The sequence below is a fragment of the Pseudopipra pipra genome, chromosome 9, assembly GCF_036250125.1.
Source record: "Pseudopipra pipra isolate bDixPip1 chromosome 9, bDixPip1.hap1, whole genome shotgun sequence".
NCBI lineage: Eukaryota > Metazoa > Chordata > Aves > Passeriformes > Pipridae > Pseudopipra > Pseudopipra pipra.
Window position 1 is genome coordinate 14,740,819 of NC_087557.1, and position 22,523 is coordinate 14,763,341.

Genomic DNA, 22,523 nt, shown 5'->3' on the forward strand with positions numbered 1-22,523 from the left:
TTGAAACCAACCTATAACTCCCCTTCAGAGAGGTGCAATGTTCCCACAGCTCCCAAATGTTATTAGATTGATTTTAATGCAAGCTTAGTGTCTGAGTAAAGCTTTCAGGACTAGTTTCCTGCAGAGATTCACAGAGACCCTGCAGGTAAGAAAGGATGTCTTGGCTGCTGTAGGGGTCCTTCATGACCAGGAAAACTCCAATACCCCTGAATTTCCAGTGGGGCAGGAGGCAGTGCATTAGAGGTAGGTGTATGTGTGGATCAGTGTGTGGCTTGCTCATTTTTGTTGCTCTGGGCAAAATCTGTTGACTGGCATGAGAGCCCCAGGTGTCAGGTGTTGTTGTCTATCTGATGAAAAGATTCACTTGTGAAAAAAGACTCAGCAAAATGTTACTCTTGTACTTCTCAAATGCTGCCTGGGATGTGCTGCAGACTCAAAGATGATTATTTTAAGAGACATCAAAAAGCATTGCTATGAATTTCCAGTCCAGTGTTTCCAAGGAATAATTCTGTTCTATACAAACTTCTAACTATTGAGTTTGGCACTGACTTGCCCAGCAAACAAATATTTCACTAGGACTCTTCCTGCAAATATACTGAACAAAATTCTGTAGTTTTTTTCTTCTATGCTTATTTGGTAAATGCAGAAAAGAACCTCTTTTCACACTCCTGTTCCTTCTGAAAGGCCCCCCAAATTAATTAACTCCCAAAATGAAAATATTGGACAGAAGGAATATCCATAGATTACTGAATGGTGCTGAAGTGCTATTCCTTCAGTTCCTGTATTGTTTTCCCTCTCTTTTCCAGTTTCCATAAGCAAGCTCTGCAACTGCCAAAGCTGCACCTGACTGATAATTTTTAGTAAGAGAGAATGGGATATTGGGGAACTGGGGATATGGAGATACCTCCATATAGGGAATTGGCACTTGGGGCAGGGAGGGTCCTAAGAATTGAAAACTGAAGCAACTTAAACCACTCAAACTATCTCTCTGTTGCTTTCAGCCTCCTAACAAAGGCTGTTTCCCTGCATAGATATGTGCTTTAGATATGTGCTTTTTACTGGAACTCTTTCTGGTTAGATGGGGCAAGAGAAAAGGGAGAGGAGTAGGCATTTACCTTCCCTTCCCTTGAAACAGTGTCATCATTTCCAAAAGCTGATGTCAGCTGGGAGCCAGGGAAACGATGCTCAAGTTCTTGCAAAAAGCAGCCCCGACATTAGATTCCAAGAACTTTAGAGGATGTGTCTTGAGTGATAAGTTCAGTAATTTCTTCTATACCTCACAGACCTTTTCAGATCTCTTCAGAGGGGGAGTGTATGGACCCGTTAACGTCCTCACCAGTGATCCCCAGCCCTCCCTCTGTCATGTGGTGAGTGCAGAGGCAGAATGCACATGTGTGCACGCAGCTTTGCTGCCTCTGCATCGCGGTGCTCACAGCTGGCTCTCTGCCTGTGGTGGAAACCTTCACACACACTTCTGGGATCTGAGCTCAACACCAACAACCTTGCAAAGTAAACACATCCACCTAGAATTTTTATTTTCCCAAATCACTCCTTTAGCTAATGTTTCAAAGATACACACGCACTGCATCTGGTGCAAAACAAATATTTTCAGTCTGTTGGATCCGAGTCAATATTTGCCCAAGGTATTAAAAAGATGGTCATGAAGTTGTGACTAAAGGTAAAAGTGCCCTTGTTGAGGATTTGTCTTGGGCTTACATGTGAGCAAAGGGACACAGAGCTTTGCAACAGGGCATCTCTGCCAGCGCTGGTCCCGTGCTGACGGTGCTAGTGCTAGTTTCAGTGGCCCCCTTGATGGCTGGTTCCCATGAGCTTGTGCACGCAGGGTGCACTCATTAATGGTGCTGTCAGAGGACTGGCACTGCTCGTGCACCTTCTCCAACCCGCTGGGCATTCCCCTGGGACAGCCAGATGTGGTAGAGATGTTTGCAGGAGAGGGCTCCTTGCTGGAGAGAAGGTGGTGAATAAATCAGTGCATTCTGTCATGTTGGCTTTGCTCCTGGTTCAGACTTTTGCACCAAAGTGTTTATTTTGTGTAACTTGTGGGTTCCTGATGCCACTGCAGTCTCTGTGTAGGCTTCCTGCTGAGTACAGATCTGTTGTACTTGCAGTCAATTTGTGGAAATTGGCCTGTCAGAGCTGAATCAATCCTAGAAATGCTATTAAAATCTGACATGCCTTTTCAATTGAGACTCACTTGGGTAAACAAAGGTCAAATCTTTAGTTTCTTTTTTGGTATTTACATAGTTTTGTATAAATGCAAACTCCCATCATGCCAAGAGCATTTAGAAGCTGACTCACATGTGACAGATTTGTCTTATTCTAACTGAAGTCAAAGAGCAGGAACCCGACTGTAGGATAACCTATATCTAATCTGCTGTATTTAGGGTAAATCTGAGTGGTCTATGCTCTAAACTGAACTGAACCTGTTTGTAGCTCTGTAACTCAATCAATATTGTGTGGACTGCACAATATAGCAAGAGTCTCACTGGTGCTGCCAGGGTGTCTCTGCAGGCTAAACTCAGCAACAGTCCATCTACTGGGGGAAAACGGTTGTTTCCTGGTCCCTGCTGACTATTGGAAATACCAGGTCAGTGGGTGTTACTCTTATCTCCAGTACTTCCACTGCAGTTCTGCGTGGCTCAGCACATTTTGGGTTTGCGCTTATGGCAGCATTTGTTTTTCACTCTGCTCTTCCTCAAGGCAGGGGACTAACATGACACTAAGGGCTACTCTTAAACCTTCCTGGGGAAAGAACTTGTGCTCAGTAGCTGCGCACATGATTGGGGTCAGCCTGAAATTCAGTGCATTAAACTGGAAGTGGCACATCCAATGCTGTAACAAAACAGTAAATCCCCAGAAACCAGAGTGAAGGATGCAACCATTCCTGGTCAGAACCCAACCTTAATGGAGAGGAGAGGTTACTGTGTGACAGGAGCCTCCTTGCAGTGCGATTAGATCCTGCCTGAATGCTCTGTGGTTTGGGTTGTGGGTTGGTCCAATTAGCAGAATGCACACAGGAGGGTTTGACAAGTCTTCTCTTTCATAGAAGGTATTTATTTCAAATTACTTTTTTTTTAAAATCTTTTTTTGCATTTAAAAAGAGTGCTGGGGTTTTTGTCTTTTGGGTGACTTATCAGTCATTATGTGCTAAGAGAACTTGTTCCTGGGATTGCTCTGTGTTGTGACCATAGGAAACACTGTGTGTTTAAAAGTTGCTTAAGAGCTGCTGTTATGGTCCCCGTTCTCATTTGCCTGTAACTGTCAGATTACCAAAGTAGGCTGAACTCTCTTATGTCAGTGCTTGACCCGTTATGTTGCTGTTTGCTTGGGTTTACAGGCAGCCACTGTGTTTCAGCAATCTTTGAAAATGAACTCTTGGGAAAATGTCTCTCTGGCTCTGTGCCCTCCTCTTTATGAAGCTGCAGTTCCCTCTCGTGGTACGTTGGGTGGGAAGTCTTCCCCTCTCTCCACACTCCTATTTCCAGGGTACCTGCAGAACTGCTTTGTCCCAAGGGAGGAAAAGCACCTGAAAAAGTTCATCCTTCTCAAGCTGCTGTTCTGAAATGGGCACTTTGTTTCTTTACCTGAAGGTGTGTGACAGGGAAATGGGACCTATACCTGGGGACACAAGGGCGTATGGACTTTCCTTAATGACTCTGCCAATTCCCTCTACATCATGTTTGTACCTGCATGCCTGTGAGTGCTGTCTGGATGACACTGCTGGGTTTGTAGAGCAAAGCAGTGACTCTCAGTGACCAGGGAATCAGTGTGCAGGTGGCTTCAGCTTCTGACTTGAGACTGGCACACAGACCAGAGAACTTTTGAATCCTGCCATGTTGGTGATGGGTAACAGTTTGGTACCTCTGCTGCTCTTTTAATTGCTCCAGGACATTGAGATCAAGCCTTTAGCAAAGATCTTTGTTTTAGTATTGGAGTTTTACCTCTGTCCAACCTGCAACTCCTACTGCAAGCTGTGAACCCACAATTCATACATGTTTGGTGGAGACTTTCAAGGACTCTGCAGCTAAATTCCCTTAAGTTGGTCATTGCATCCAGGAGACAAAAGTGAGAGCAGGCAGGCTGCTTCCAGGTTCTCGTCCTCCTCTCACAGCCTCAAAACAGCAAGTACCAGGGTGAGAGGGGTGGGTTCTGATCAAGAAGGGCAAACCCCTACAGATACAGTGCTCTGTGATGGCAGTAACACTGAAAATGTTGTGCTGTATCTATCTGGTACTGCAGAAATAACAGATGTGCAGCAGTAATAAATTAGCTAAACATATAATTAGAGATCTGTAGAACAGAGTGATTAAGCGATAATACTGCTTTCTAGAAGTAATCTCTGAACTAATACCTAAATCTAAAGAGAGAAGTGATTTCTGAATGCAGTCATGAATTATGCTGCTGTGACAAGACGTTATGCCCTGTCTCAATCTGTTTCATTCTTAGAGGCGTGCTTTGCATAAACTAACAGAAATCACACTGGTTACAAAAAAACCCCCTAAAACACTAAATGCTACCCTTTATGTAGAACCTCATCACAACCTTACATATTGACAGAAATGTAATTCTGTTTGTCCATCAGAAGTTTAAGGACATTTTCTTACGCCTGCACTCACAATTCCACTTACATGTGGTTTCAGGAAGCCTAATGTAACAGTCAGATTAAGTGCTTTCTTGCCTATGGCTATTTTACTGGAAATCCTGGTAATGAAAACCTCAGAATAGGCATTTGTGTCAAAAAAGCATGTTTTCAGTGCTTCCACCCTGGAAAGGGACGCAGTAAGAGTGTGTGTTTCTCTTCTATTATTGATTATTTATTGTAGTTCTCACTAGAGGATAGAGGACTAAGATACTCCGTCTCAAAATGTCAAACCTTAACCTTTGTGCAAACCTTCTGAAGTTCAGCAAGCTATGTGAAAATGGGCCACTGTGATTGAATAACGTTAATGTGGAAATAGTTAACTCCCACACAAGACCATTTCACCATCTGCACCATGGTTTGGGTCTGCAATGGTTTCACAAGTCTGTGACGCTTGTGCAGATTTTGTGGTGGTTCTTCTGTTTATAATTAGTACTGTACTTAAAGAAACATCTGTACAGGAATACATGCAACAAAACACTGATACACAGATGCAGATGCTAAAAAGATAATTACACTTTTGTGCTGAGCTGTCTAGGCTGACTTCACACCCTATATCCATCATTGCTTTCAGAGGCAGATTCTCATCCCAGGAGCTTGCTTTCTTTTCTCCCAGGTGGTTCTATTGCATCTGGTTGTATTAAAACACATTTTGTGACTATGCGATTCAGATCACCCTGTAACACTGACCTACTCTCCTTATTACCCTATGGCTCCACATCCTCTAATGTTCTCTGCCCACTCTACTGTCACAGATTTTTAGCATCACAGCTTCTTCCCTGCACCCCTTTCTCCTCCTGTGAGCTCATCTGCTGCTCCCTTCTGTGTCAAACCTTTGTTCTCATTCTTCTTCTCTTCCCTAAACCTCTGTTGTGTTTTCTCTCCTCCTAAGCTCGTGCTGCTTAAGTTTCCACATGGCACCTGGTGCTGGCACTTCCTTACCCCCCTCTCTGAACAAGTGCTAGTCATGGGCTCTAAACTGGCAAGGTCAGCAAAAGCTGCCACATACTGTATGTACCTTGACTGTTGTGCTGATGCAATTCACTGAATAAAAAGTGCCTCTACATGGATGGCCTGGATTTAAAAAAAAAACAAACAAACCTCCAACAACCACCCCAAACCAACCCATCTAGAACTATGAACTAATACTTACAATCTTTGCTCAGAGTCAGCCAAGATTTGCAATCTTACTAGTTTGTGACAACAGCTCCCACCCACGCCCAAACCCCAAGCACTTTTTTCTTCCTTAATCATCCCAAATTAACCCAGAACTATTGGGTTGTTGTAGTAGCAGTTAACCACTTGGCTTAGGCTTCCTTGGACTGTCTCTCATACCCTCTTTCATCTTTTACCTGAAGTTCATTGCTGCTTTGAAACATACTCTGGTTTTGCAAGACTCTTACAAAGTATTATTAATTGCTCTAATCCATCCTGCTTTCTTTCTGATATAGCCATTTTACCAGACTGGCTACATTATCTTCTCCCTGAGGGCAGTTTAAAGCCCCTGGCCTAACCCCATGAGTTTACTGTTGGTGGCCTTAATGAGCAGCACTGAGCTAGAGGATATCAAAACCTCCATCCCCACAGTGCTCCTGTCTTGTGCTCTCCAAACATCTCCCATGTAGCTCTGTCCCAACCATCAGCTGCCCTTACGTCTGTAGCCTCATCTTGTCTTCTTCAACGGGCAGGACAGTTATAAAGGGACAAGAAGATAGATGAAGTGGCTCAGATTCCTCAAAGAGCTCAGCATTCACACTTGAGGCCAGAGCAAACGGTCTGCTTTTAGTCTCTTTATTTTACAGTGCTTGGCCTCAACACACTTAACCACATTCAAAACTGAGTCTAAAGGTTGCAGTGAGTATATCTACAGATATGACCCAAATCTGGTCGTGATTACTTATGAAAATCTCACTGAGTTCAACTGTAACATTTCTGCTTGTAGTGGAGCCAAGTTTACAGTACCAGCAACATCAAGCCAAAGCAACTGATACAGAAAAATATGCTCAATGCATTTTTATTTTTCTTCCTGCTCTGGGTAGGGTTAGGCAAAAGAGTAAGGGAGGCATTACAGCATGTATTGCCAAAACCCAAGCAAATATATTTTGAATTGCAAATGCATGTTCCACCAGAAAGGGATGTTCCTTTGCAAAATGGTGGGATGCCTGCTCTCAGTTTTGGTAAAAGCCATGTTAGTGCCCTGGCCACGAGTGTGGGTACCAGAAGCTCAGTTTATTTCTGGCTCTGCATCTGATATAGTCCATGTGCCCAGATGAGTCACACCACTCCCCTTTCACTTTCTTTTTCTGTGAGAAGGGCTTTAGTATCTTTGGAAAATGCTTTGAAATTGATGATCAAATGGCTAATTGATAATCATCTTAAAGGTGTCCTCAACAGGTAAAGAGCTCACCTCAATAAATGTAAATATGCCATAAGAAGACTATTAGCTCAGTCAAAAAGTCAGCAAATAAAAATAAGCATGATCCTCTGAAACCACTGATTAGTTTGATCCATTTTCAGTGGTGAATTTGTAATCCTGGTCAAAGTTCTGAAACTAAACGATTTCTTATAACAGCTGGTTAAAAGTAGGAATGGATATTTTTTTTTCAGCAATAAAATCTTCCCTGAGGTTGCATTATGAAAGGTAATGGCTTTGATAGGTAACAGTCTATAGAGATACAAGGGCTACTATTACATAGCAGGAAATTCCGAACAAAGCTGTTATGGCTCCTCCTCAAATTAGTTTTAAAAATAAATACTGTACTTCTACTAAGGAAAAATACATTTGAGTATTTACATAGTGTAATCTACAACAAACAATTTGGGAAGACAAGTGAAAATGTAAATTTTTGCAAATAAAAATGGCTGGACTCCAGCTGATTATATAATGAAATTTAACCCATCTTAAAATGAAAAGTGACTTGAAACTTAATTTTCTTAATTTTTTCTTTTCCCCCCTTTCTGTGTGTTTAGAAATGCTGAAGTGATACACACTGACAATTTGGACACTTTTTCAAGTTGAGAAATTAATCAAAACCAACATTTTCCTGCAAAGGTTTCATTTTCAACCAAGCAGGCCTCTTCTGATTAAAGAAGTTGCATAAAAATTCTTATTCATCTCTGCGCAGGAGCACTGCTGTAGCTGTTGGGTGAGTCATATCTGTTTTAGAGACAACCTTCATAATAACCTAAAGATGCTGTTTTAAGAATCCTTATATGAGTACTTTTGCCTGCACAATCCACTTGGCCCTGGGGCAGTGCCATCCCAGCTGTAGAGAGGTCACCTATGTTCATGGGCACCAAACCAAGGACACATGTGAGCCACTTTTGAGGAGCAAGGGCAGAGACGGCCCGTTTGCCATCCTGTGCTCAAAATGTCCTCATCCAAAAATGAGCCCTGCAGCAGGTTCCCTGCAGCAGCTCCCTATGTGGACGGGAGGGTGGGAGACTCAAGGCCCTCACTGGGCAGTGCTGACCCTTCCTGTGGTGCAGGGAGCCAGCGGGAGGGGTGGGAAGCCCAGGGGTCTGCTGCTGTGGAAGCTGACTGTTGGGTGGGATCTTTATAAGGGCACACAGGGAGCAGGTAGGAAGATGAGTGCTAGCTGTTGGAGTTAGGGAAGGGGTAGAGTAGAAAGGAATAGACAGGCACAGGGATGGGAAGAACAAGAAGGATTTGGAAGATGGGACAGAAACAGAGTAGAGATATGAAATGGTGGGGTGAGTGTCTGTAACTCTGGCTGTACACTCAGTTGTGAATTTTTAGTATAAGTTTTTCAGGAGCCCTAGGTATAGAAAACACTTTATGGAGTATTATCTGTGAAATACTGAATTCAATATTTTTGAAAGCCTGCAGCTCCTGGAAATTGTACTTTGCTACCTCTTAGACTGTAAGAGCGGATACTCTCTGGCTAACCTGCAGGGAACTTCCTTCCTCCCTTTGTAAAGGAAATAAGGATGTGAAGATATGTATCTATGCTGTTGTGTCCCTCCCCACCCCCCTCCCACCCCCTGCTTCTTTGCACTGGTGACTTTATCAGCTTTGCTTCAGGCATCATCTCTTATATTCAAGGCCATCAGATAGAAATGAACTAGGAAAAAGAGAAATCCAACTTTTGACTCAAACTCTTGATATATAAATGATGTAACCCAGAATTCAGCATTACTCCTACACAGATCTTTACAGAAGATCGTCAGTCAAGTACCAAAACTGAAGGTCAATGTTTCACCTTTGAATCATCAGATTAAAGAAAAGTTTTTCAGTGAAGCCTAAACAACAGCACTATCTTACAGTTACATATTGACATTGCCTTCAAGGCAGCCAGATACACATTTGTAGCTATGCTTTTTATATTTTAACTCGGGGTTTTTAATGCTGTGACAAATTTTGAACCATAGAGAGAAGGAGACAGCATAAAGTGTGAGCTGTGCTTGATTGTTTAATTAGGAAACCAGCTAGCTGGTCTTGAGTATTTTTTCAGCATGATAATGACCCCTCCTACTGCCTTTACATGTCATTCTTTGCAGGATAGTATCATAAGGCCTTTCAGGTAAGTTATAGAATTATTGCCAAGCCAAATCATACATATTTGGCACCTTAGCACTACAGCATTGTAATCTTTTCCCACATCAGCCCTTGCAGTGGGAGGAGGCATGGCTTGCAGAGAGGCACTACAGCTGAAAGAGCTGTGGGTCCTGCTATAGCCTGGCTGCAGAGACCTGACAAATCTCTTCACTCTGCCCAAAGAACCTTCTGTCACCAGGGACCCGCTAGAGCAGAGAGGTGGCTGCTCAGGCAGAGGGAGCTCTGCTCAGTCCTGTCCAGCTCTCGGCTGCTCTCAATCAGCACCACACGGGGCTCCGGTGCACAGCGGCTCCGTGGCACACAAACTGCACGTTCCCGGGGAAGCGGCCTCACCTACCCTGCTGTGTAACTCAGCCAGCACAGCAACGGCCCTGCTGCTTTTCGGCAAAAGGGAGACCCATCTTGGTCCCATAGCAAGGCTCCAGTTCAGCTCAAAGAGATAAAACTCACCTTAACAAGGAAATAAAAAGTTGTTCAAAATTATCTCTTCCTTCTGAAAGCAGCCTCTGATTATACAGTAAGTGAGCATAAAAATGGCATTTGCATTCTTAGGAAACAATGCCTGGGCACAGTTTGAAATGTTTCAGATTCATTCTTTGGAAACAATTTGTGTGATTTGTTTTCCTTCAAGCGGGATTCTGTTTTTCTTCTGCTGCTTGGGGTGTGTGGTTTGACACTCAACTTGTCAGTTTAGCGTTGTGAGATTGTGAGTTTTTTGAAGAGGGCACATCTGTGGTTACAGAAGAATAACAAGAAGCATCAGATGTTCAGTGAACAAAAGAGCAGAGCTTGGGAGGATCTTAGAAATGACTAGCTAGCAGAGATGACATGTTTTTGACCTAGAGCTGTAGAGGGCTAATGTAAAATTACTTATTTTCGAAAACTCTCTGGAAAAATTATCTTAATAAGGAAACACTTTAACTACATTTCTAGTTGTGAAATTTTATAACAAGCCAAATATCTTAAGCAGCAAAAATACCTACTTTGCTTTTTTTTTTTTAATTTAGTGACAGCCCACAGTTCAGAAAAAGAAGAATGTATTCAAAAAAGCTTTTAAGTCAATCAGAGTTTCTAAGCAGTAAAACTACTGCCCTTTTGAGAACAGAGGGAAGTGTTGGGACAGCAGCTTCATCCCCCATATTATTCCTTAAGATCACTTGGGAATAGTTAAGGCTGATGGACATATAACCAATCTTTGTGCAAGAAGTAGTCAGACTGCAGAGGGGCGTAGGCTTAGGCAGGTTTCTGTGTAAAAGTGAACTGGATCTAAAACTTGCCCAAAAATCAACAGCCAGTGGGGTTTGCAACAGTGTATGCCTTTGTTAAAGTGCAATTACTATTCTAGCTTAACCACCTGCATTGTTATCAAAAGACTGTAATATTTTCAAACATTTTTTAATCTTGCTCTGGTGTACTGATATGAAATCACCCTCCCTCTTCTGTCTATGCAGGTGAATATACTATATCAATTTAATATTGGTCTCAGTGAAGTATTTCTCATGTATCACATGCTTGGAGACCATGTCTTCAATTTGAAACACCCAGGAGTTTGCACTTCTTGCATAAGAAGTGCAAAAAAGCTAGTAGTCACCTTCAGGAATTCTGTGCTAAAGTGACATTTTAACATTTCAACTGCCAAAGTAACGCACCTGTAACTCGAACTACAGCCAGCCTTGCTGAATCAGTACTAGCCACAGATTTGTAAGCATTTATTCTATTTATTAAATTAACAAATCAGAAGTGTCTGCAAAGGTTTTCCCCTGACTGTGGACAGCACTTGCAATACTGAGATGTTTATGGAAAATCCTGCTCAGTGGCAAATCCTGATTAGGAAACGTTATCATTTTTTTGCATAATAGGTGAGATAGACGTGCCTAACATATGGTTGCTATAAAATACCTTAGATGAGTCAGATCTTAGCTGACAGCTGTAAGCAGGGTTGTTCTGGCTTCTTAGATAATACTACCAATTATGATCCTTTTTGTTACTTAACTACTGTACTGTTAAATTATATTAACCTGATTTGTAGACACTCCTGTTTGAGTAGAACAAAAAAGCAAGATTTATGATGTAAATCCTGATCTAAATGTTTGCTGCTTATTAAAGCAGAATCCAAAGTCCTTCAAACTCTCTGTAGTGATGACTAATTCTAACCAAATTGCAGGACTCCCAGGAAGCTGCTGCTGTCCCACTAAGTGTTCAGTGCAGTCACATACACCATGAAATTTAAGAGGCTCAAAATTGCCAGAGATGGCATTGATCTGGCTTGCAGTGGTGCAGGATGTAGCAGTCAGTAGCCCCACAGGCTCTGCGCTCTGATCTTTGCAAGCAGCTCCCACAGGTAATCACAGCGTGCAAAAACGTACCGAAGACTTTGCCTTTGAAGTACAGGCTACCAAACCATCCCGGGGCCTTCCAAGGTGGGATTCTGCAGAGTGGCAAGAGGAGACTGCCTTGGGATCACCTCTGTGTCAGCTCTAGCCTGTGCTTGGAGAGGGCCTCCTTAGAGCTCTTGTCTTGGGGTAACTGCAGGATAGCACAGTAAAGCCAACAAACAGGAGGACATCTGCAGTGTACAGGGGCCACACTCACTGCACTGTTCTGATTGATTAGCCTTCCTAAGTCTAGGACTTTAGTCTACACATTCAGTTCTGGTAGCAAAGTCAGTATATTTTTTTTAGAACTCCAGCTTGCACCTTGCTGTACTCTACAGCTGCAAGCAACTAAGGGAGAATGACTAACATTTAATTACACATGTCCTTACATTGCCTCAGTGGCTGATCTGCTTTCACTTGCTTTTTTAAACCAGTGTTCAAATGAGCGCTGCCTGAAGATATGGGTTTCCAGCTCCTCCCTGCCCCCACCTCACCAAATCCCGTTTAGCACCACAAATGCCACAGTTCATGTTCCGCAGCATCCTTCAAGCATCTCCCAAAGCATTCCACACTCTGTGCAGAGAAGTGGTTCTAAGATGAATAGTCACAAAAAGAAAGCTCTCAAGAGGAAAAGTCTTCAGCAATATTACTTTCTGCCTTTGCTAATGGAAGGCACACCCACTTCCTCTGACTCTAATCACAGCACGACTGGCTGTCAGGTGGTAGAGATGTGCAGTTGAGAAACAAGAGGTCTTTATAGGTAGATGCCTAACCCTGCCTTGTATACCATCTGCTGCTAATGGAAACTTAGGACTTGCCAAAAAGAGAAGCTGATTCTGTGTTTTCAATATTTAATGCTCACTGGAAATGACAGTTCAGCATTACCTGCTGCCCCAGTCAGATCAATCTAAACCCCACCCACAGCACTGTGTGTTCGTACGCAATTGCAAAAATAAACAGTAAGTATGGAAAGCTTAGAGGCAAATTGTAGAACTTGAATGTAACCTCCTGGATGTAATTTCAACATATGGGAATTATTTTTTCCCCTAAACAGTGCCACTCAATTTAATTCTTTTGGTTTTAACTCTTACGGGTTAAGAAAAATTCTATTAGAAATAGTAGCCATCAAAGTGAACAATAGGATCAGATTGCTTAGAAACTTAGGGTCCAAGTTTCATAAACTATTACAAATTATTCCAGGGAGAACCAGTCTACTATGGTCGACATTCTGAGTTGACTTTTCTGCTTTCTTTCCCCCACTAGGGACTAAGGGACAGAGGTATTACCACCACCCACTTCATACCCTGCACTAAGGTAAGATTTGTAGACCCTGAATTTAAGAGCATTGGTTCTCTCTGAAGTAAATTAAGACAGGCAGGTACCTAAGGTTGGATGCCTAAATTTAGAAGGTGTGAATACTGCTTTCCCCTTCTCTCTTCCTTTTTCTTCTCTATGATGTGTTAGTCCTTTTTTTCTCCAGCAGTTAAAAGGTCAGTTCAGACTTCATGTCCAGCTGAGCTGTTCATTCCCTCTTGCATTTTGTAGAGTCCAGGTTCTCAAATTAGGGGAAGAAGGGTATTACATGGAACATCAAGATTCACAGAACCGTTATTTCTCCCTAAAACCACAACAGATGTCTCACTTTTAAGCTACTCACTGAGACTGAAGAGTGAAAATACAGGTGACTCTTCTATGTGTAATGTGGACAAAGCCTTTGAGGCCCCAGATGTATCTCATACATGTACCATGCTCCTTGTCGCTCCCTGCATCACTCTTTAAAAGACTTTCCAGTCCTGGGTTTAGACAGCAGCACAGCCCTGTCAGTTATGCTGCTCTAGATTTACTAAGGCACATTTTTTTTTGATAGTCTTCAATGAAATAAATCAAGCTCTCTTCTGGTTTTAATGTAGAATTTTGTATTACCATATATAAGCATAACATTTGCCAATTTTAGACAGATGCAGCATAATCTCTGATAATTTTCAGGTTACCTTACGACTTTGCTACTTTCCTGAAATGGTGACTATCAAATGGACCACTCTGAATCCTCTGCTCTCCAAAACCCAATAAAAATCAGCAAGCGTGTCAATGGGCACAAAGAACCAAAGCAGGAGCACTGAAGGGTTCTGCACTAGGAAGTTCAGTATTACAGAGGGCAGTGCTTACACTGAGAGTATTTACAGGACTGTGAACTGAACTTCAGTGTGAAAATAGACACAAATGCCTTTTTGCCAGCCTCTTTGGCCAGCATAAAGACTGCTTTGAATAACACTGAGAAAATGTGACTTTCTCTGTATACGTGGTTGTTCTCTTCCTGAGATTACTTCATTACTACAGAAAACTTGGTAAGAAATCCATACCTGTGCTAGGCAGGGTTTGTGTCACACATTCCTCCTTTGATGCGGAGAAGCTGCAACAGCATGAAGCAGGCTCTGCTTCAAGCTTTAAACTAAACTGTTCTTCTGTTCTTTACTTAATCCATTATATACATCAGGGAAAAAAAAATCACTGTAGAAGTCAATGGTTTTCCCCTATTAAAGAAACATCACACTATATTTGCCCTGCTTATGCCCCATCTACCCTAAGGCCCAGATCCATAATGTCCCTACACAAGTCGGTCTCAGCAGCTCACAAGTCAGTCACAAAAATTTAGTGTGTATGAGATAAGGCTGAAACCACCACTGACCTGAGTGTCATCTGCCCTCATCCGCTCAGCTCACAGAGAAGGAAAGACAGTAAGCACAGCAACAAGGCCACAAGGCAACAATCTGCCTGCAAACAGAAGCAGAATGAGAAGTGGGGGAGCGACACCAAAACCGAGTTAAGAAAGAGTGACATCTCTTAAAGGACAGATAGTTGTGACAGAAATTAGCTTTAAGCCAAAAATGATGTCTGGATTTGAACATTTCTATGCAGTTAAGCTGTTACAAAACATGCTCATAAGAAAATTACATAAATTAACTTAATTTTTGGTACTTCAGTTGTCATCTTTACATACCAGTTAAGGCTGACAGTATGAAAGATCCTTTTCAGATGAGTCTACAGCCTTTCTCCCTAGTAATGGGTGTATATATGCATACTGTCTCCATTTATTCATATGTGTGTTACTCGTGTCTAAGGGAGATAAAATCATTAAAGGTAAGTGAAGAATATTTCTTCAGGGCATTTCCAGCATTCTACAGAAGTCTTTTTTCTGGCCTCATGGAAGGATAAAGGTTATTCTGTTCTCTTAGGGCAAGGAAAAGAATGGGGGAGCTTACCACACAGGAGCTGAAGGAGAGAGACAAAAATTCTGAAAGCTTATTTTTTTGAGCTGCTGAGAAAGACAGTAAAAGCAGCTACACTGAACCCTGATAAAGAGGTCTTTGAGCCTGCAACCTATTCATTCTTATTACAAGATCGTACATTTCCTACACAGTAGGTGCTGAAGACCAGGCCTAAAAATAACTAAAAAAAAAAAAAAAAAATCACACCACTAAACTGACAGGAAGTGTAAAAACTTTCCAAGTGTGAGCCATCGAACGTAATAAAACACAGTCATATTCCTGACAGTATATTTGTAATGCCTTCTAGGTACAGTCAGTATAACAAAACTGTTGTGAGGTAATCTTTGTGCCCCAAGGTAAATGCGCATGGAACAGGACAATGGCTTGCTCATCCACAGTGAAGTACTAGCTAAAAATAGAAATACATTTAACTTCTAAAATCAGAAGCAAATAGATATAAAAATCAAGGTTTAAGTTCTGCTCAGAGTATCATACCTATTACTCAGTCTTCTACAGAAGTTTATCTTTTGGTGAGGTTTTGACCCTTCTTTCCATAAGTATCAAGTAAACTTTTTCCATCACGGCCCAAAACTGATGTACCTTCAATCCAGTAACTCTTACGAATTTTATATCAGACATGCTCTGATTGCAATGGGCAATTTTTTCCTGCTGCATACTTAGAAAAATGTGTAGCTGTAACTCTGCATTAAAGGTTATGCACATTCTAAATTGTTGCTTTTACAATGTATACTGAACATAACTTCCCATTACAAGGTAAGTTAGGAAAAGTCAAGCATCTCCTAAATAAAGTGTACTGCACAGTGAAGCTTCCAGGGAAAGCTGCATGGCCTTCTTTGCGTTTATTCTGAACGTATGAAGGAACAACACATCAATAAACTAATTAAGTGGAGAGTTCCCTAATGATGTCCAATTACAGAAACAAAACAAGGGAATAAACTTTGTTTTTTCAACTGGAGTCGCTGCTTCAGCCTTAACTAGTGCTGGCATTTGCTGCAGACTAAGCACTGTCAGTTACAACCTCCAAGTCTCTCAAAGGACAGTGTCCAATGAACTGAGAACGATGCAGTAAACCATATTATGGAATCATTAAGAATCACTAGTGGATTAGTTTTAAATTGCAATTTATAATCAGTTAGTGCCAGAAGCAAGCCCAAAGACACTCAGTCTAAACAACATGACTGAAATTAAATGACTACTGAAAGCCAAAAATTTTAGTTATTAAAATATATGTTAAAGTCCTAATGATTAACAGAGTCTGTTTAAAAATAACTTTTACATAAGTTCAAAGACCACTCCTTTTGTCAGAAGCAGCAAGAGAAACAGGCTATAACTCAGACATCTTTGTGTACTGTCACAGTCATTCTTACAGTTACTGCTCCATGCATTGGGGCAACCGGAAAAATGTCAGCAGCACTGTTCTTAACACTCCAGGCTAATATTCTTCCCCTCCCCCTCTTTCCCTAATTCCTGTAGACAAACTGAAAGTTTCCAAACTAAGAAAAAAACAAATCCAAATTCCTTTCTACTGCTTTTAAACACACAGTTTTCAGATGATCCACATGGTAACTTGTCTTCATGTATACCTTGAACAACTGCTGTTATAGGCAGCTTTTCCACAAGACTTCAAAATTCTTACCCATAGCAAGGAAATGAAAAAGCAGAAGTGAAAGTAGTACAATTCATACTAAACTATATTTTTCATTTTAAAAAAGTTCCAACAATTGAAGGTATTCTTTTATTCTCTGTGCAACTATTTCAGGTGGTAGGAGATGTTAAGATGATCATGTTATTCTGTGGGGAACAAAGGATTGAGATCAGTAATGTTAATACACTAATTAATATTCTAACTCTGTTTTCATTGAATCAATTTAATATGATCAAAATAAATAAGGTATTTGCTCCAAATTTTTTGGCCTTCCCAGAATGCAATGTGGTCTCAACATTAAGAAAATAATACATATCTCTCGACTCCATTTTATATCACAAAGACTGAACAAAACAATTTAATTGTAATAATTAAAAAAACCCTGCTGAGCCTTGGCTGTTGTAGCCACACAGAATTTATTTTTTTTTTTTAAAATTGGGGTAGTAAAAATTCCTCTCAAAATTGCAGTAAACCACTATATATTATCAAAAGATTAATATGATAAGTAAGCAGCTGGCATTTACTGTAAGTGACAAAATGATGACACTCATTTCCATACCATATATATTTCTTTACTTTAAAATGTGCTTCACACATTTTCTACTCTGGCTGATACAATCTGTAGTTACTGTGCATACTTACAAAATGCTGAAAATAAAAACCAGTGTTAACTGCCTTGGTTTTATGACACACAAAGTAGCTTAAAATTGACTGACCATTCAAGTCATCAGTCCATTCTAAATATTCTTGTTAAACTTTCCAAATCTTCATTTTTGAAATGCAGTTCTTCCAGCAACGTGGTCAGGAACTGTGTGTACATTGGACTTGTTTGAGTATTCTTGAAAAGTGGAGTAGTTTGTGACAATCTGGAAAAAAAACAAACATATTTGAAACAGAAAAGCAATTTTTCAGCGTCTGACGTAAAAAAACAAGCAAAGCTTGTGTGTTCAAACAACGGTATTGAAGAAAGGCAGTGTATACTGTCACACTTGATTCATTACAAAATATAACAGACTGTATGTGTTATATAAAATGTGATCCACACCAAAATATGATTTTTTATTAAGATGTAGTGAAAAAAAACCCCTAATTAGAAAAAAATGAGTGAGTAGTTTGTATGCCTCTAACTGGTGTATACTGCTGTTATTTAATGTAGATAAACAAAATTCAGAATGAACAAAGTGCAAAACATTATACAATTATGCATAAAAAAGGAAAGATCTCGGTCATTATTTTCTTCTTTACCAAAAATCTCCTAAACAATCATACAGTAAAAGCTGTATACTTCTTTGCATGACTAAAATATAAAAGAACCATAAAATTCTGTTTAAAATAACCAAGAATAATATTTATAGTCACACACTGTCAAAGTTCATAAAGACTTTCAAGAAGGTGACTTTCTCAGCCAATTTTCCCCTGCTCTGTGTGCCATAAACCACAACTTAAGAGTAGCAAACCCATTTTGCTTTGTGCCAAGATTTCTCCAAACACAGAGAAGCCTCCCATAGAGGCATTTTGGATTATTACTTATTTTACTTGATGCACATGGGCACGAGACATCAATTAAACTCTCAAACCAAGGAACAATTTGAGTGAGTAATCAGAGCAACCTGATTTCTTAGTTTTGACACTCTGTACCTTAAAGCAGTTTAATTGAGAGGTCGGGCAGTTAGAACAGAGCTGGCAGAACAGAGCCCCTCCTCACAGGCTGGAGGTTGGTTTTTGCATTATGACGCTTTGTCAGCGGGGGAGCAGAGGAAGGGCTGATAGAGGATCAGAGTAACCATTTCAGAGTGTTAGTTTGGAGACAAGGATAGTGAGAGAAACACCCAGAGATGCATTATTGCTAGTCTTCAATTCACCCTTCTTAGAATTAAGTAGACTGTATATGAAAAAAGACTGGTGGCAGAAACAGTCATGACTTCCTGAGTGCTGGTGCCAGGCAGTTGCAGCATTGTCAACCACTCTCTTGGCAATGATGTAGATTTACATGCATTTTTATCTGAATTTTCTTACTCCTGCCATGGGTTTAAGAGGATGTTAACAAGGACATTATTTTTCAAAAAGAGGAGAAACTTGTGCAGCTTTAAGTAATACTCTAAAACTAAAATCTTTATACAATGAAGCTCACACAATTTTTTTTGTACTACAGTTTGTAGTATTACATAGTTTCATGAATTACAAACACATCCTAAATGTTAAACTCTGTTTAAGACACTCTGTTTAAGGAATAGCTACTATACCTCACACCAAGAAAGAAAAAAAAAGGTATTGATATTGTTAGGGAAATTACCAGGCATTAAATATTGAGAAAGGGAAGTTAAAAAAAGAAAAGACATTTTAGCTGTGGATCAATTTTTTTCCTTACCTGAGCTTTGTTTAAAAACTAATTAAGTCACTAATTATCTGATAAGCAAGACTAAATCAACAAGTAACTTCAGAGAGGCACGTACAAGTTTCTAGCAATTAGTTAAAAGTTGTGTCTTGATGGGACAATGTGTTAAACATTTATGAATATATGTGCAAACACTTCACTCTTGGAAAACTGTGTCCTTTTGGTCTAACTTGTAATTTGAATCGCTGTTATTGTTGAGTACTTTTCTACTTTTAAGTGGATGTTGGAGCAGAAGCTTTTGTCTGCAAGAGGAACAAGCACAAGTTGCCTATTTGCATCAAGAGGTAAGTCACATGTTCTAAGTAACACTGGTCCAATGTATATTTGAGATACTGCACAACAGAGCATTGAGGGGCTGTTTAACTGAATTAAACCTTAACTGTATGCAAACAAGCCAGAACAGCATTTGGGATCAGTATCTGCAAGTCACTGAAAGCTACTATGACCCTATGTCTGAAGAAACTATCATGACTAATTCAATTTAATGATACACAGGATTTCAGTTCAAAGATCATAGAATTCCCTTGAAACTCTGCAGCATCTTCAAAAGACATAGAATATAAACAGGAAACGGGATACTCTGGACCACAATAAAAACAACAACTGGCTTCTGCAACAATGAAAAGAAAAATATGAATTTTGCTTTTCTATTACTTCTTTCACATATTGCAACATTCATCTGGAACAGACTTTTGTGAATAAAGTAAAATAAAAATAAGAAAAGCTAAAAGATGAAGTGATTTTAAAATAACCACCTACAGAATTACACAAATATAAATGTTACAGTCCAAAATCATACACCCATTCTTCAAAGGCTCGCCTTCAGCACACCCGTTAAAAGGAAATGTTCATGCTCAGCTCATGGAAAAGTAGTATATCAGAGTTGATGAAAGTGTCGTTTCCTGCACACCCACTTACACCATATGGTAAACAGGTATTTGTAAAGATTAAAAAGTGTTAAAAATGTCAAACTATATCTGATTGATAAAATTTGTATTTGCTGGCTATTCCACATATGTTATATGTTCAAGAAAAAAACCACAAAAGCGAAATTCATGTGAAGACCAAGCAATTATCATCAAGCTATTAAATGACATCTGGCTACCACAAAACGTTTACATAGTTTCAGTGCTTCAACTCAAGACCCAAGCTTTCTGTTAATTACTTGCCCTACAAAAACATTTGACAAATATATTTTTAAGATCATCATAACCAGGATGACTGGTAACTACTATTAGAATGATGGAGCTAAACTAATCAAGGATCACAGAGTCTCCTGAACACTTGTTTCAGAACATGGAAATGAAGGAGGATATGGCAGCAAATACAGGCAGCAATTTTTTGCCCTTCTCCAACAAAAACACACACAGAGGCCAACAAGCCTCTGATCGAGGTGCAATCAATAGATTCTTGCAACAGGTCCCTACCTGAAAGGAAGACCAATGCATTTCTGCTCTGTTTTGACAGTTACAAATCGGACTATGGCTATGAGCAATCTATTCCTCTCACTCTGTGCAAGCATTTCAGCTGAAGATCTGGTAACATGTACTATGTACACTTAACAAAAAGTACTTACAAGCCTCCACCATCATTTCAGGTGATTCACCACAGCTATTGAAGATTCTGGGAGATCAATCAGCCATTCCAGCAATGTGCCATTAGCACGACTCTAAAGCACTTCTGCTTCATGGCTATGACAAAGTCACGTCACATTGCTGACAAGGACTGAGCCAGGAGAAACACATGACAAAACCAAACTGTGCAGGAGACACTCTGTGAAGTGCCAGGGATCATTACCTGACAGCTCCTACAATAAAGCATTAAACAGAACCCTGTCTGAATAGAAAAACTTGTTATACTAAAAGTCTGCCAATATTCAGACACAAATGAAAAACATTTTAATGGAAACTCTACATCAAAGTGTGTTTCTGGGATCTGGTAAGGACTGACTAGCAATACCACGCTTTTTTGTGTGTGTGATCAAATGGCTCTGAAAGAAGAGCAGCTTATTGAAGTCTAAGTCTGTAATTCAAAAGCAGGGAATAGCACCATCATGTGGGTCACAGATAATGGAAATTAATTTGGAAATCTGTCAAATTTCTATTCAAAATTCACACTTGCTTGGCTATTATGAGTCAATTCCAGATTTGAAAAAACAAAGTCATGAATGTAGGACAGCCCATCTTTGTGAATAATTAATTGATACTTAGAAGGACTAAGTTAAAAGGCCATCAACCCACAAGACTTCCAGCTTTCTCCCTCTACATATTTTTTTATAAACAGTTGGGACAGTATTACCTATATATCAACTGCTTTTCATATTTACCATTAACATACTCTTCTTCCCAGCTCTGTATTTTGAATTGAAATCACTAAGGAAATTGTCTCCAACTGCTTCTACAAGGTATAAAGCAATTGTTTTGTTTAAGACAAATGGCCAGACAGAGTCAATACAACACGTTACCCATCAGCAATAAAACTCATTGAAAGAGATGTGCACTGTGGCTCACAGACCATCTGCCTGTACATACAACTGCAGTGTTGCCATGTACCAACCACTTGCTGTGTTTATCCATCTCATGAATCCCTGCCCAAAGGCACTCAGACATTTTGACAAGTCAAAGTATCACTGTAATTTTGAATGTTCTTCACAATACATTGACTGCCTGCTTAGAGGTAGAGTCTCTCACTTCCAGTATCTCACTGGATACAGTATATTTGTCTAGAGACAGCAATTTTGTTAGTAACGGATCTTAAATCACAGCAGGATTTCCACAGACCTTAAAGCATGATGCATCCCTAAGGCCAGAGTTACTATCAGACAGAAGGCTGATCTGAAGCATGTGAGTGTAGCTGTAAGTTAAAGATGCAACACCAGGGAGCTTAAAAAAATTATAAACTTTGTTATAATTAAGGGGTTACAACTGACACTGTTTTAACACATACTCAGAAATTAGAAAATATGACAGCCTCAACTCAGCAGTTATGTTCCCAGTTTCAGTGAAAAAACCCCCACTTGTTTCTAATAACTTTAGTTTGAGCATCATTGAAAAATCTCAACATTAAAAAAACCCAAACCGTTAAAAGCAAAAGACTGTCTCTAGGGTGAACATTTTCCATTAGAACACATTAATATTTGACAGACAAGCTTGAACTGGAAGCATCTAACTTACAAACAAGATGCAAAAGTATTTAAATATATTTTAGGAATTAAGCTTTTTAAATTAAACTATACTAGGACTGAAAAAAAGTAATTATGATCAGTGTCATGTGCAAGTCTGAAATTTAAGCACCTTCTAATCTGGGGCCTTTTGTTACCATATCCAATGGGTCAAAGAGGAAATCATGAGTATTCAGGGGCAATTTTCTTTAATCTCCCCCAATTTATTCCTGTATTATATTCTCTTAATAAAAGATAAAACACTCTGAAGTCCATGGTGTTGAATGGTAACAACTGGCAGAAATAAACATATTTTCCTACTGAGATAAAAAAGCCTCTTCTGGTCTAGTTTTAAATATAGCCTGAAGATCCTATTCTCATCATAAAGACAAGAATTTTGTAACTGAAGTGCAACTCATGTT

At 40.0% G+C, this 22,523-nt stretch overlaps 1 protein-coding gene and 1 long non-coding RNA gene across 4 annotated transcripts in view; one reads left to right on the forward strand and one right to left on the reverse strand.

The window, feature by feature from the left end:
- LOC135418539 (uncharacterized) overlaps nucleotides 1–22,523 on the forward strand; it is a 35,253-nt gene that overhangs the window by 7,203 nt on the left and 5,527 nt on the right. For 2 of the 3 annotated variants that reach the window (XR_010432501.1, XR_010432502.1), the window contains exons 2-3: nucleotides 7,631–7,806; nucleotides 12,878–12,928. This is a non-coding gene — a long non-coding RNA (uncharacterized LOC135418539). Of the gene's footprint in view, nucleotides 1–7,630; nucleotides 7,807–12,877; nucleotides 12,929–13,600; nucleotides 15,859–22,523 lie in introns of those variants that run through there. The other variant, XR_010432503.1, reaches the window with a different exon arrangement.
- The window catches only part of RPAP2 (RNA polymerase II associated protein 2), a 33,014-nt gene continuing 27,065 nt past the window's right edge, over nucleotides 16,575–22,523 (reverse strand). The window contains exons 12-13 of the mRNA XM_064663978.1: nucleotides 17,263–17,412; nucleotides 16,575–16,692 (exon numbers count right to left, since the gene is read on the reverse strand). Coding sequence (XP_064520048.1) covers nucleotides 17,274–17,412 — 139 coding nt within the window. The 3' untranslated portion in view covers nucleotides 16,575–16,692; nucleotides 17,263–17,273. The remainder of the gene's footprint in view (nucleotides 16,693–17,262; nucleotides 17,413–22,523) is intronic.